Consider the following 15,166-nt stretch of genomic DNA (forward strand, 5'->3'; position numbering starts at 1 on the left):
ATTGTGCGTTCACAAAATTGGGGCATGTGACAGTATATATAAGAAGACTATTAAAAAATTCTTTGGCTTTAGAAAGAAAACCCTGGCTTCATACTTTTCTTTAATTGTGCACATGACAATCAGGCTGCCATGTCCCAAATATTACCCTCTGACATCAGTAAACTGTTGACTGGCAAACTGTAAGTCAATATTAATGCTGTTCCCAAAACACAGCACAGCTCGTCACAAACCAGAATCATATGAAAGACCCAGTCAGTTACTGGTGTTATTCAGTTTCTTTATGCCAGTTAAAATAAATCATCAAGGTTTCTTGTAATAGTTAAGTTCTAGGTTTAAAAAAAAAAAAAACAGGAAGTTGCCACATTAAGGCATAAAATAGGGCTGCGAAAATCAGCATTGTGTTAGAATGAAAGAAAAAGATCCCTTAATATGTTAAAAGTGAAGTTCCTCTTTGCCTAAAGAGGAAATAACTAGGCTAAATCAGAGGTCAACAACTTTTTGGTCTTGAGCAATGCTAAGAGAATAAGTCAGTGAAGGCAACAGGAGGATATTAACAAAAGGAAAAGAACAAAGAAAGAAATCATGGAGGAAGAAGAAAGTGTTACAGCAACAGAATCAATTATGCAGTCCCTTGTGTCTGTCATCACCAGGCTGGACTCTTTACACCTCTCTTCTCACAATGACGCTATTTTTCACAAGGGGAAACTGAGGCTTTGGGGTTAAATTATTTGCTTAAAGCCACACAGCTAAGTAGGTGTCAGAGTTAGTGTTCAAGCACTAGTCACACTCCAAAGCTCCTTTTCTCCTTTAAACTTATAGTAGAAGAGGGAGAGGTAAAAAAGAAAAGAACACAGTTGAATGCTTAGAGCTCAAGGAAATCCACTTCATAAACTGCCAAATCCATGGATCCCCTGCCTCCGGTAGCTCTCTCACTTCATATTAAGTAACTCATCTCTTTTCCTCACTTGGCCCTCTACCCATTGTAAAACACAAAATTCTGACATGGCATTAATAGATGGGGCACTGACTACTTAACAACAAATATTTAAACTCTTCATCAATTCAATTTTAGGTGCCTGAATTTAAGTCTCATGTCTTGATGGTGCCCTATAAGTTGTTTAAGGACATCACTCAGCACAGGGCTCTGTGATCCGACAGGGAACACCTGTTCAACCATTCCTCACCCACCCCACTAACATCTCTCCATCTGTATTCTCAGTCCCTTTTCAGCATAAAGTGTGAATACACACATGGAGATACACTTCACTAGAAAAAAAATCTACAACTAAAAAGGTAGGTTACGATCTATACCCACGCATTGGATTTAGAAGCAAGAATCATATTTACCAAGGTCGGCCTTTTCCTTGAGAACATCTTTGAAATTGAGTCCGCTGTTGAGGGTGGACTGCCTGTACTTCAGCAGAGCCTCTCGCTGTCCATTTCTTCCCAATGTCTCTGCTTTCACTGGCCCGGCTCGTAGGCCACATCTCCACTTGGAGAAATCAGAATGGACCCACTTGACCAGGTCTTCAAGCTTCACTATCACCTTTTCAGAAACAGCAATGACTTCATCCTACAAGAGGTGAGATGGGCAAAAAATATTATTTATGGGTTAAAGATAAATGATACACTCTCCCACACAGCCCACCTGAAATGCCATGTGAATGTTTAACCTTAGACAAGCAGGCAGTGTGTTTTTCAATATCAGAGGATCTCCAATAACTTACTGGAGATTTATTGTTTTTTTTCACTGCTGGTTATTTAAACAATAATTTAAATGATATATTTGTTACACAATTAGAAAGTATCCAAAAAAAAAAAAAAAAAAAATAGGCAGTAATCCTAATAGCCATTTTGAATGCTGTTTGCAAAGCTCACTCTACCTTAATCTCACCACTTGGGCAAAAGCTGATTTTTAGGTGCAATTAATTGCAAATGTAAAAAGCAAGGGCTAGATGACTAATCGTTAGCCTGTCTCCATATAAATGGTCTAAGTAAATCTAGGATTCTTGGAACTCTGACTCACCCCAAAATTCCTATGTTTATGGTACATTTTCCCTTGGCTTATACACAAATATTGAATTTAACTTTTGTCCTAAAAATTAAATAAAACTGTGATGTAATCCCAAAAGAAATACTTCATAAATGTTATGTGCTTCCCACTGAAAGAAACTTACACATTCTCATGTTTCTTGAAAACTTTGTAAGTTGAGAAATGAACTGATTTTTTTTCTTTTAATACATATGGGGTAGGGGGTGAGAGGGTGGAGTAAGGAGAAAGTCTTTGAATCTAAGAGAAGAAGTTGAAACTTAAGTTCCTCCTATGGATCATAAATTTGAATTTTAAGCATCTCTAATTGCTTCCAGAAAACAACCAACTTTTCTGCTTCAGAATTAATCCAGCAAGATATTTAATAGATATCCATACATGGAACAAAGGGAAGGCTCCCTTGCCCAACAATTCTTTGAAAAAGGCTTATAAAGATTGTCTCACTGGGTTTTAAGTTAAATTATTTGAAGCATTTGACATTTCCACTTGCACTGACTCCTTTTATTTCTTTTACTTCACATTTCTGAAGAAGGCTTAGCTGTGAAAACCCCTAAGCTTACAAAACCTTCAAAATATTTTAGACAAAACAACAACAGGAAGATGTCTCTAAGCTATTAAAGACAAGGAATTCACAACTGATTTTGGCTAATTTTACTGTTAAACATAACTCTTTCCTCCTTCCCCCACCTACACATATGCACACACCCCCACACCCCCAACACACACACACACACACACACACACACACCACTGCAAACACCACTTCGATTCAAACCAAAAGGGGTTTATTAAGATAAGCTTCACATAATAAGAAGCCCTGATTTAAGTTTCTAAAAAGTTTTAAGGTAGGATCTAAAATTTCACTTTTCCTCACCCAGTCCCAAGTTGCTCTTGAAAGAAAGTTTACTAGGCAGCAGAAAGTAACAAATACTCTATCAAAAATGAAAAGTAAAACTTTGGTAATGGAATCTTTCCCCTTATCATGATCAAATATGAACTTCCACTAAAGGAGAAACTAAGTGGAAAGTGTGTTTTCATCTTCTGCTCAAGAAAAAAAATTTCAATACTTTATCAACAATGGGGCACATTACAAAGTACCATTTCAACGGGTGATTTCATCCAGACTCACCACACTATCCTCTTGAAATAAAAGATCTGTAGTTGTCATGCATTTTATAGCTATTACATGGTGATTATTAAATGTCAGAATAAAAACTCAGACTGGGTATTGTTTCAAAGCATATGGGAACAGCTTCTGGACAGGACATACCAGCAATCAAATCTAGATTGTACTGGAAAATAATTAAGTTGCATGATATATCAGTCTCAACGTTAGTAAAAATGGAATTTGGCAACATTCTGACCAAATAAGGTTTCCTAGAATAGACAAGTTTGGAGATGAGTGTTATTTTCAAATAGCTCTGACTATGATCAAATGATTATCATTTCAATTACCAGTTGCTTCAGATCTTTTCCAAGAAATGGCATGACTAGCTCTGGCAGGCTTACAACACCCGCCAAACAAATAGTTTATTAACCAAGAGAAAATACAATCCTTCTGATGTCACTGATGAATCAACTCATCTTTCAAGATTCAGTCTATAGATTCTGTGCTTGTTCCTTTTCTCTCACACACACATAAAAAAAATGCAGGAATTCACATAAACATGCAAACCATAAACCCCAGTTTGTATTAATTGTGAAACAACCAGTATGTTTTATTATGGATTCACAGAGAAACTGGCCCTGCAACATTGTTAAATGCCAGAATTTAAAAGGAAATCTGATAAGTGGAGGAGGGCGAAACAGCAAACCAATCTCCAAAAAACAAAACAGTCAACACACAAGTAGAAAATGTCTCAGGAAACATTGCTTTGAACACACAGTGGCATAAATCACATGCTCATATTTACTATTCTGAGCAAGTGCTGACTAAAGTTCCTAATATGTACCATTCTTGGGCAAGTCTCTATGTCTAAGAAAAGAATTTCAATAAGCTCATCTCATGATTACATTAGCTCTCTGCAAACTGAGAATTAGCACTGGATAAATATTGCTGATTTGCTCTAATACAACACAAAAGGAACACAAAGAAATACACTTTGTTATTCTATTAATGTGCCTTGACTTTTCAATTAACCCAGCTCTTAATCAATATTTATGTAGGCTGTGTTAAGACACTTTTTAAGTCCTTATCCCCCTTCATCGTTGTTTAAAATTATTTCTGTAATTCGGATTTTGTTTCTACCACTGTACAAAAACAGCCCATTTAATCATGAATCCTCTAAGTCAGAGGAGATAATCTAGTCAAGAAATCACAGACCAGCCAGCCGGTGTATATGCCTGGTCCCTCCAACTGTTTAAAGAATTGGAAATTTAAACAAAAATGTCCAGACTTCAACTTTCTGTTATAAAATAAAACAAAGAAAAAGAAAAAAAAATAAAACAAAACCAAAACCAATAACAAAAAACCACTTGAAACTAAGCTGCAGCAGATGCCTTCTTTAGACAAGATGTAAAATCCCCACCACTCATTATCACATTATATTTAGTCCACTCTTCCCTGACCTGCCTGGTACCATCAAAGGTACATTTTCATTTATACCCACAGATTCAGTCCATCTCATGTTATTGATGAGGACAATGAGCTTCAGTGGCATGTCCTGGTATCAACTTATGGCAGGATTTAGATGAGGACCTGGGTTTCTTTTCTACCAACACAGCACCTTAGACTGCAGCCAGAATGCCTGGGTTCAAATCTCAGCCCTGGAATTTACTTCCAATGAAACATAGGACAACTTCTTTATACTCCCTGTGTTTCAATTTTTTTTTTTCATTGATGAAAAGAAAAAAAAAAAGGATTACACTGTCTACTCTTACATTAATTGCCTGGATTCAATGGGTTGGCACAAATGAAGTAATGCCAGATTTAGCTATGTGTCATTACTTCTCTATATTGATGTTTTCCAAAGTGTAGCATGCCTAGATGAATTCAGATCTTTCACAGGGAAACTTTATATAAAGTTATTCGTTGTTTATCTATTGTTGCTCTATTTATGGAAAAGTGGTACTGGTTTTCTACTTTTAGGAGATATAGAAAGTTTCCTTTTTAAATAAATTTAAGCCAATAAGTGGATCACTTTTTACAAAGCCATTACAGAAACAATGGGGATATGTGGAGATGGGGGGGACAAGTTTTTGAAAAAATGAATGAAATTTCGGACGACATGTTTTATTAGTGGTTCTTAAAGTAAAGTCCAGGAAGCCTTGGAAATCCCTGAGACCCCTTCAGGTGGTCCAGTGGGTGAAAACAGCAATTCTAATCATATCAAGACATAGGCTTTTTTTCTCACTCTCATTCTCTTTCAAGTGTGCAGTGGGGTTTTCCAGACCTGTGACATGTGATATCACAACTGTCTGAATGCAGAAACACATACGTGAATCCAGCTCTCTATTAAGCCAGACAGTAAAGAGATTTACAAAAAACATAAAACCATGCCACTGTTTCCACTGATCTTTTTGTTTTTGAGAATATAGTTAATTTTCATTAAAATGTGTTACATTTTCATAGTGGGTTTATATTGGTATTTTAATTTATTATTGTAATTAATTTAGAGTAAAATTTCCTTTTTTTTTTTTTGGTATACAGTGCTGTGAATTTTAACACAAGGACAGAATCATAAAACCAGTATCACCACAATCACTAGATATAGACCAGTCCATCACCCTCGAAAGCCCTTCGTATTATGTTGTATTTGTTACATTCCCCCCACTCCACACCAACTTTTGGCAACCACTGATCAGCTCTTGCTTTGGTTTTCTTTCTTAAAATGTCATGTAAATTGAATCATATGGTATAAAAACCTTTTAGATTGCTTCTTTCACTCAGCATAATACTTTTGGGATCCACCCATGTTGCTGCATGAGTCAACAGCTTATTACCTTTTATTGCTGAACAGAATTTGATGGTGTGGATGGCCACCAAACTTTGTTTATCCATTCACTGACTGAGGGACATCTGGGCAGGTTCAATTTTGGTGATTACAAACACAACTACTATAAACTTGCATGCACAGGTTTCCGTGTGAACACACATTTTCAATTCTCTAGAGTAAACACCTAAGAGAGGGATTGCTACGCAATGTTTGAGAAACTGCCCAACCATTTTCTGGAGAGGCTGCGCCATTTTGCATTCTCACCAGCACCATATGAGAGTTCCAGTTGTTACTCATGCTTGCCAGCACTTGATACTGACCCTATAAATTAATTACTGCCATCCTAATATGTACATAGTAATTTCTCATCATCTTTTTAGTTTTCCTTTCCCTAATGACTAATGATATCATACATCATTTCAGGTGCTAATTTGCCACCTGTATATCTTTTTTCAAAGAAGTTGATGTTAAATCTTTTGTCCACTTAAAAAATTGTGATGTTTGCTTTCTTACTATTGAGTTTTGAGAGTTCTTGAAACTTCTAGATTCAAGTCTTTTGACAAATATGTGGCTTGAAAATATGTTCTCCCACTTTGTCGCATTCTTCTAACAGTTTCTTTAATAAAACAAAAGTTTAAAATCTGATTAAGTTCCATTGGTCAGCTTTTTGTTTTATGGATTGTGGTTTTGCTTTTTATATCTATGAACTGTTTGCCTAATCTGAGGTCACAAAGAATTTCTATGTTTTCATCCAAAAGTTTTTTACTTTGATGGGCTGAGAAAGTATCTCAGTGGTAGAGCATTTGCCTACCAAGCTTGAGGACCTGGGTTCAATTCCCAGAACCATGCAAAACAACAACAAAAGCATCAAAAATTTTATACTTTAATGGTTTACATTTAGGATTCTGACCAATTTTGACTTAATTTGGTGTAAGCTATACAGTTCAGCTTGACATTTTTTTTTCATGTGAATGTCATATTATTATTTTTAAGTGAATTTAGCATTTTAAATTATTTCTCAGTTTTAATTTCCAAAACCATAAATATTGATATGTATCACTCACATAAACAAAACTTATTGGGGTCCTCAGTAATTTGAGTGTAAAAATTCCTGAATCCAAAAAAGTTTGAGAACCATTGTATTAGTCACTAACTCAAGGCATTTTCTTATGCTTAATTTTCCTTGACCCCTTTGTATCATTTGATAATAAACAATGCTACTTCTGACTTGAACTTTCCCTCGTGTTAAGAACTGAGAAGGGTCTGTGATTTTACTATACAATATGAATTTTTCTCTTCTATTTCATTCCATTGGCCTTCATGTCTATTTTTATACCAATACCATGCTGTTTTTGTGACCAAATTTTACTCAAATTTGCCTACCACAGTTTCATGGATCAGACAGTGCCTAAGAGACTCCTGGACACAAAGGATGGTTTATTGCTCATGGTGCTAACAGTAATCAATGTTCCACCATTTGTGTGGGCCTTATAATATCCAATTCCCCCCCAAAAGACACAAGGAGCGATAGATGAAAGCTGCTCACACATTGGAAGGTGTTAAAGAAGAAGAGTCTTGAGTTTAGTGAATCTAAATCTTCACTTGTTTATGTTTCTATTAGTGCATTATATTATACATAATAGTGGACTTCATTTTGACATAGTCATAGATGCAGATAACATAATTTGCTCAATTTCAATCCTCAGTGGTGACCTCTTTCCTCTCCTCCTCCCTCCCTCTGACCTTCTTCTGGACTTTATTCAATTTGTGTATGTTTTTAATGGGTGCATTATTGTTATACATGAAAGTGGAATTCATTGTGATATATTCATGTATGCACACAGCATAATTTGGTCAGTTCCCTTCTGCAGTTCCTCCCCTTTCCCATTCCTCCTCTGTACTCCTTGATCCTCTTCCTGTACTCTACTGTTCTTTCTATTTTCATGACATTTACATTTTTAAAAAATTTTTCATTTCTCTCTAGCTTCTGCAGACAAGAGAAAACATTTGACCTTTGACTTTCTGATTCTTGCTTATTTAGAATGATGTTCTCCAGTTCTGTCCATTTACTGGCAAACATCATAATTTTATTCTTCTCTATGGCCGAATAAAATTCCACTGTGTATGCCACATTTTCTTTATTCATTCATCTAATGATGGACACATAGGCTCCTTCCATAGCTTGGATATTGTGAATTGCACTGCTATAAAATTGATATGCATTAGTACTATAATGAGCTAAAGTTCTTTTGGAGAGATATGTGAGATATGTTGGTTCCATTCCCAGCATTTTGAGAAATCTCCATACTGCTTTTCAAATTGGTTGTACTAATTTTCAGTCCCACCAACAATGTACCTTCCCCCCAATATCCTCACCAGCAATTATTGTTATTTGTATTCTTGATGATTGCTATTTTAACTGGAGTTAGAAGAAATCTCGGTATAGTTTTGATGAGCATTTCTCTGATTGCTAATAATGATGAAAATTTTTTCATATATTTGATGGATGTCTGTATTTCTTCTTTTGAGATATGTCTGTTTAGATCATTTGCCCATGTATTCACTGGGGTGTGTGTGTGTGTGTGTGTGTGTGTGTGTGTGTTGAGTTCTTTATATATTTCAGATATTAATCTTCTAAGAGTTGTTGGCAAAGACATTTTTCCCAGTGTTTAGGCTCTCCTTTCACACTTTTAATTGTTTTCTTTGCTGTGCAGAAGTTTTTAAAGCATCCTACTTGATTCTTGATTTTAGTTTTTTATGAGTCTTATTAAGGAAGTTGGTGCCTGTACCAATATGTTGGGATGTTAACCCTGTTTTCTTCTAGCAGTTGCAGTGTTCCTGGTCTAACTCCTAGCTCTTTGATCTGCTTTGAGTTGGTTTTTGTGTAGAGTGAGATAGGGATCTAGTTTCGTTCTTCTACATATGGACATGTAGTTTTCCCAGCATCTTTTGTTAAAAAGGCTATCTTTCCTCCAATGTGTGCTTCTGGCACTTTGTTAAGGATCAAATGACTATACAATATGAATTTATTTCTTCTATTTCATTCCATTGGCCTTCGGGCCTATTTTTATACCAATACCATGCTGTTTTTGTGACCATAGCTCAGCAGCATAATTTGAGGTCAGGATGCCTCTGACCTCACTCTTATTGCTTAGTATTATTTTGACTGCTTTGAGTCTATTATTATTCCAATGGAAATTTAGCACATTTTTCCTCCTAGTTCTGGGAAGACTGTCACTGGTATTTTGGTGGGGGTCACACTGAATTTGTGATCACTTTTGGTAATATGGCCATTTTGCCAATATTAACACTGCCTATCCAAGAATATGGGAGGGCCTCCCATTTCCTGATATATATATTTTTAATATTTATTATTATTTTTTAGTTGTAGTTAGACACAATACCTTTATTTTATTTACTTATTTATTTTTATGTGGTGCTGAGAATTTAAACAGGGCCTAGCACATGCTAGGCGAGCGCTCTACCACTGAGCCACAACCTCAGCCCTCCTGATATCTTTTTCAATTTCTTTCTTCAGTGAATTTTTATTTGAGGCTATTGTGAATTCAATTGTTTGCCTGATATTGTTCCCAGAAAATTCATTATCAGAGTATAGGAAAGGTATTGATTTTTGTATGTTGACCTTGTATTTTGCAACTTTGCTCAATTTTTTATAAGCTCTAGAATCTGCTGGTGGAAATTTTGGGGGTGTTCTAAGAATAGGATCATGCCATCAGTAAACAGAGATAGTTTGACTTGTTCCTTTCCTATTTCCTTTAATTTCTTTCTCTTGCCTAGTTTCTTCAGTGTTTTTAACATGAAAGGGTGCTGGATTTTCTCAAAGGCTTTTTTCTGCATCTTTTGAGATGATTGTGTGATCTTTTTTATCCTTAATTCTATCTATGTGATGAATACATTTATTGATTTGAGCATGCTGAAACAATCTTGCATCTGTGGGATGAAACCAATTTGATCACAGTGAATAATCTTCTTAATGTGCTTTTGAATAAAGATTGCTAATATTTTATTAAGAATTTTTGCATCATGTGGCATTTATACACAATGGAGTATTACTCTGCATTAAAAAATGACAAAATCATAGAATTTACAGGGAAATGGATGGCATTAGAGCAGATTATGCTAAGTGAAGCTAGCCAATCCCTAAAAAACAAATGCCAAATGTCTTCTTTGATATAAGGAGAGGAACTAAGAACAGAGTAGGGTCGAAGAGCATGAGAAGAAGATTAACATTAAACAGGGATGAGAGGTGGGTGGGAAAGGGAGAGAGAAGGGAAATTGCATGGAAATGGAAGGAGACCCTCAGAGTTATACAAAAGTACATACAAGAGGAAGTGAGGGGAAAGGGAAAAATAATACAAGGGGGACAAATGAATGTCAGTAGAGGGGGCAGAGAGAGAAGAGGGGAGGGGAGGGGAGGGGAGGGGAGGGGGGATAGTAGAGGATAGGAAAGGCAGCAGAACACAACAGACACTAGTATGGCAATATGTAAATCAATGGATGTGTAACTGATGTGATTCTGCAATCTGTATATGGGGTAAAAATGGGAGCTCATAACCCACTTGAATCAAAGTGTGAAATATGATATATCAAGAACTATGTAATGTTTTGAACAACCAACAATAAAAAATTAAAAAAAAAAAGAATTTTTGCATCTATGTTCACCAGGGATATTGGCAGGTAGTTTTCTTTCCTTGATGTGTCCTTATCTGATTTTGGTGTCAGGGTGATACTGCTTTCAAAGAATGAATTTGGGAGTGTTCTCTCTCATAGAATAATTTTAAGATTGGCATTAGTTCTCTTTAAAGGTCTGGTAGAACTCAACTGAGAATTCATCAGATCTAGGGCTTTTCTCTGTTGATATTGGTCTATTTAGGTTTTCTATATCCTTATAGTTCAATTTGGGTAGGTAATCTGTGTTTAGAAATTGCTAGATTTTCCAGTTTATTCTTAGAGTATACATTTTCATAACAGTTTCTAATGATTCTCTGGATTTCCAAAATCTGTGGTGATATCTCCTTTTTCGTTTTTTAATTTTGTTGATTTGGGTCTTCTCAAACTTTCGTTAGTTTGGCTATGTGTTTATCAATCTTTATCTTTTGAAAGAACCAACTTTTGTTGCTTTGATTCTTTGTATTTTTTTAATTTTTAATTTCATTAATTTCAGTTCTGATATCACTACCTATCTTCTCCTGGTTTTGGAATTAATTTGTTCTTGCTTTTCTAGGCCTTAAGATGTTACAAAAGACCGTTTATTTGGAATCTCTTGTTTTTTCAACGTATGATCTTTCTTCTTAAAACTGCCTTCATAGTGTCTCAGAGATTTTGATATGTTGTATCTCTGTTCTAACTGGTTTCTAAGAATTTTTAAATTTCTCCCCTGATCTCTTCTGTGACCCTTTCTTTATATTCAAAAGCACCATGTGTTAAAGTGGTTTCTCTTTTTTATCTTGTTATGGATTTGTTATTTAATTTCATTAGGAGCTGATAAAGCGCAAGGAGTTACCATGTTTTTTTCTTGTTGTTGTTTGTTTTTGTGTTGTTGTTGTTGTTGTTTTTGCATTTGCTAAAACCTGCTCTGCGTCCTAAAATATGGTCTGTTTTGGAGAAGGGGGAACCTAAATCTTTAATACTAAAAAAACAGCATACTAGCTCCTTGTTCTAGAACAAGACACTATCTTTGTCTTCTCAAGTTGTTCACTATATAAACAACTTTAAAAGATAGTCTAGGACAAAGACAGTCAATGGCTTTGCTTACAAGATGCACAGATATGTAAGAGATTCATGGAGAACATCTACCCAATATCTACCACCTCTACTTTATTTTGTTCAATTTCTCTTCTTCCTCATTCCATCTCCCAGTTGGAAAAATGTAAGAAACAAATATGCATAGATGGAGTCTAGATTCAGGTCTTCTTTCTCTGCATATCACTCCTTAAAGATACCATTCTCCACTAGGATTTCTGTACTCGCCTCTAAAGTTCATGACTATATTCTAGTTTGATTTCAAAAATTTATTGAGACCCAATTCCTTGTTATCAATTTAGATGTCTCAGAGTAACTTGAGTTCAGTGGAACTGTACATCCCCTTTGGCTTATTTGTAAGAAAATGTCTTACCTGACATAAGGGGAATTTAACACTTCCCAACTATGCCTAACTTTCCCCCAATATCTACACTTCCTTAATGATAAGTTGAAAATTTGCACAGAGTAAGACACCATGTTTCTGCTTTTTTTTTTACATCCAGGTGCAGCCATGTGACCAAATTATGACCCATGCTATGCATTAGTGAAATTTCATGTTCCAGGTCATGCACTCAAAGGGAGTGACTATATAGCTTTGGATCAGACAAATGAGACACAGAAACCTGATCCCTAACCACCATTCCAGCCCTGAACCATCCACCTTGTAGGGTATGACAGGAGACAGATTTTGAACTCCAACTTATTTGAACATCTGTAATTATAGTCTCTGTACACACAGCTGAACCTCTATCTTTACTAATATATCATCCCTCAGGAGATAGGACACGAATGGAACCTTTCCTATCATACCACATGATACCCAACAGTATTGCTGAGAAGAGGTATAATAAGCTAAATTCCAAGGACAATAAACACATGACTGGTAATATCAGAAGGCTGGCAAAGGAGGGAAGGAATGAGAAAAGAAAAGCATGGCTTATTTACCTCAATCTTCCCTCAATGCTCAGATTTTTAGAATGTGCCTTGTAGCATTTGAAACCTGATAAATGCTGTGTGTTAGTCAGCTTTGTGTCACTGTGACCAAAATACCTGGCAGGAACAACTTAGAGGAGGGAGTTTATTTTGGCTCATGGTTTCAGAGATTTAGTCCTCGGTTGGCAGGGTCCACTGCTCTGGGTCTAGGGTGAGGCACCACATTATGTGGTGGAGGTTTGCTGCTCTGTTCATGGCAACCAGGAAGCCATTGGAAGGGGCCACACTCCCAGTGACCCATCTCCTCTAGTCACTCCCAACCTGCTTACAGTTACCACTAGCCCATTCAAACTAGGATGGACTGATTAGGTTACAGCTCTCATAGTCTATTTCACCTCTGAACAGTCCTGCATTAATACAGGAGCTTTTGGTGGGACACCTCATATCTAAACCATAACATATTGGGAACACAAAACCACAATAAATGATGATAGCTGAAGAAATTGTGAAACTAAAATACCAGATGGTTCCAGGAGAGTGGAAAATTTTCATCAAGATGGAAACTAATAATGAAAAAAAAAAACTATTGTGTCAATTTTTAGAAAGACCAACTATAGCCACTTTAGATCATGCCCTAGGAAGGCATGTGTGCCTATGATGTGCACTGGGAAACTCAGGTAAGGGGGGGGGGGAATGCCACCTTTGAGACTGGCTCTGCTAGCCACTCCCTTTATTTGAAACCTCTCTCAGACATGCTGCTATGGGAGGAACTGACCAGTTTGTTCAACTGTGCTCCATTACACATTATTTTTCTTTGTTAATGGTACAGCCCCAGGGCAAGTAAAAAGGTTTCACTCTACAGGTAAGTGGTTGCCACTCAAAGATCCAAGAATGTCAGGACAAACAGGATGGTAAAGATGAAGCTTTCATTGGTCAGTTGTGAAACAAAAAAAATGAGGACAGTGCAGCAAGGTTTTATAAAACCAGATTTACTAGATTTCAAGAACTATCTTTGTATCCGTCAGGATGCTAGCAGGAGACAGATGGGATACTTGTATAATGATAATCTGAGGGGAGGATTTATAAAGAAACTGATGAGAAAGGTGTTGATGGGATGTAAAGAGGCATAAGGGATAGACAGTACAGGAACCTAGGCCAACAGCTGCTCAGCCAGCACCTCCCCAGGCTAATGGGCCAAAGAGGAGGTGGCAGTAGTTACCAGGATCAGAGCAGACCCTTTGAGCAGCAGCAACCCTTCCTTGGAAGTGAAAACTACCAACCTGGAAGGATCTCCCACGAAGAAGCAGAGAATGAACACCTGCCCTACTCTCCTCTCTTACCTTCTCCTGGCAGAGAACCTGTATGGCTGAACCCCTCTAAAAACCAGAGGGCCCTGGGTTCCCACATATCAGCCTTCCATAGCAGAAAGAAGAAATGAGCAACACTGATATGGATGAAAACTCCAACTTTCTGTTGAAGGCTTTATTCTTCCTCATTTCATCTGGCATCATAATATCCTTTTTTGTTTTGTTTTTTTCTGAAATGAGGATGGCAATTTTTAAAGGGTAGTTGTTCTGTAATATCTTTAATAGGCTAACTCTAATTCTCTGAACTAAAGATTACTAAACTTACTACCTGTGACATAATGTTAAATCTTTATTAGGCATCAGTATTTGATGCTGAATTGCATAATTCTTATCTTATACAATAAACACCAGGATTGCCAACACTTTTTAGAGGCAGATACACTTGCTTAACTTCTGTTTCTCTTATAAGAGAACCAAGGATTGTGTTGGACCTAAAACAAATGATTTTTAATGGTACACCATCTCTGGAGGTTCCATGTTGGGAGATACTAAAGGAGAACTAAGAAAGCACCAACTTTATTTTATTTATTTATTTATTTTTGGTACCAGGAATTAAGCCCCAGGGCGCTTAACTATTTGAGCTACATCCCCAACCATTGTTTTATATTTTATTTAAAGACAGGGTCTCAATAAATTGCTTAGGGCCTTGCTAAGTTCTAAGGCTGGCTTTGAACTAGTTACCCTCCTACCTCAGCCTCCTGAGCTGCTGACATTACAGGTGTGTGCTGCTGTGCCCAGCAAGCAACAGCCTTAGAGTCTTAATGACCAAGGTTCAAATGCAGTTGCACTGCATTATTGTCCATGTTAATCCTGGTCTAAAAAAAAAAAAAAAATGAGTCAAATGGAACAAAAGAATCCACCTCACAGCTTAGATAGGATGCTGCAGGTATTAGAGTTCAATGGTCGACGCAGAGAAGGCATCCAAAAAACTGATTCCTATTCCTATTATTACATAACACTGGAATGAAAAACGAGAGAATGAGGTACGAATGTATTCTACAGTCCCTTCTGAGTACGTGCGTACATTCCTAACTCTTCTTAATTCTTTGTCTAGAAACAATAATGGCCCTATAGCTCCTGCTGGATACCTTCAAGGAAGAGTTGGGCCAGAAGACCAT

At 36.6% G+C, this 15,166-nt stretch overlaps 1 protein-coding gene across 1 annotated transcript in view; it reads right to left on the minus strand.

Annotated features, from left to right (window-relative positions):
• Arid5b (AT-rich interaction domain 5B) overlaps nt 1-15,166 on the minus strand; it is a 179,975-nt gene that overhangs the window by 143,646 nt on the left and 21,163 nt on the right. Inside the window, exon 3 of the mRNA XM_027931154.2 lies at nt 1,348-1,573. Within this exon, the coding sequence (XP_027786955.1) occupies nt 1,348-1,573 (226 nt within the window). The remainder of the gene's footprint in view (nt 1-1,347; nt 1,574-15,166) is intronic.

The sequence above is a fragment of the Marmota flaviventris genome, chromosome 4 (assembly GCF_047511675.1).
Source record: "Marmota flaviventris isolate mMarFla1 chromosome 4, mMarFla1.hap1, whole genome shotgun sequence".
NCBI classification, from domain to species: Eukaryota; Metazoa; Chordata; class Mammalia; order Rodentia; family Sciuridae; genus Marmota; species Marmota flaviventris.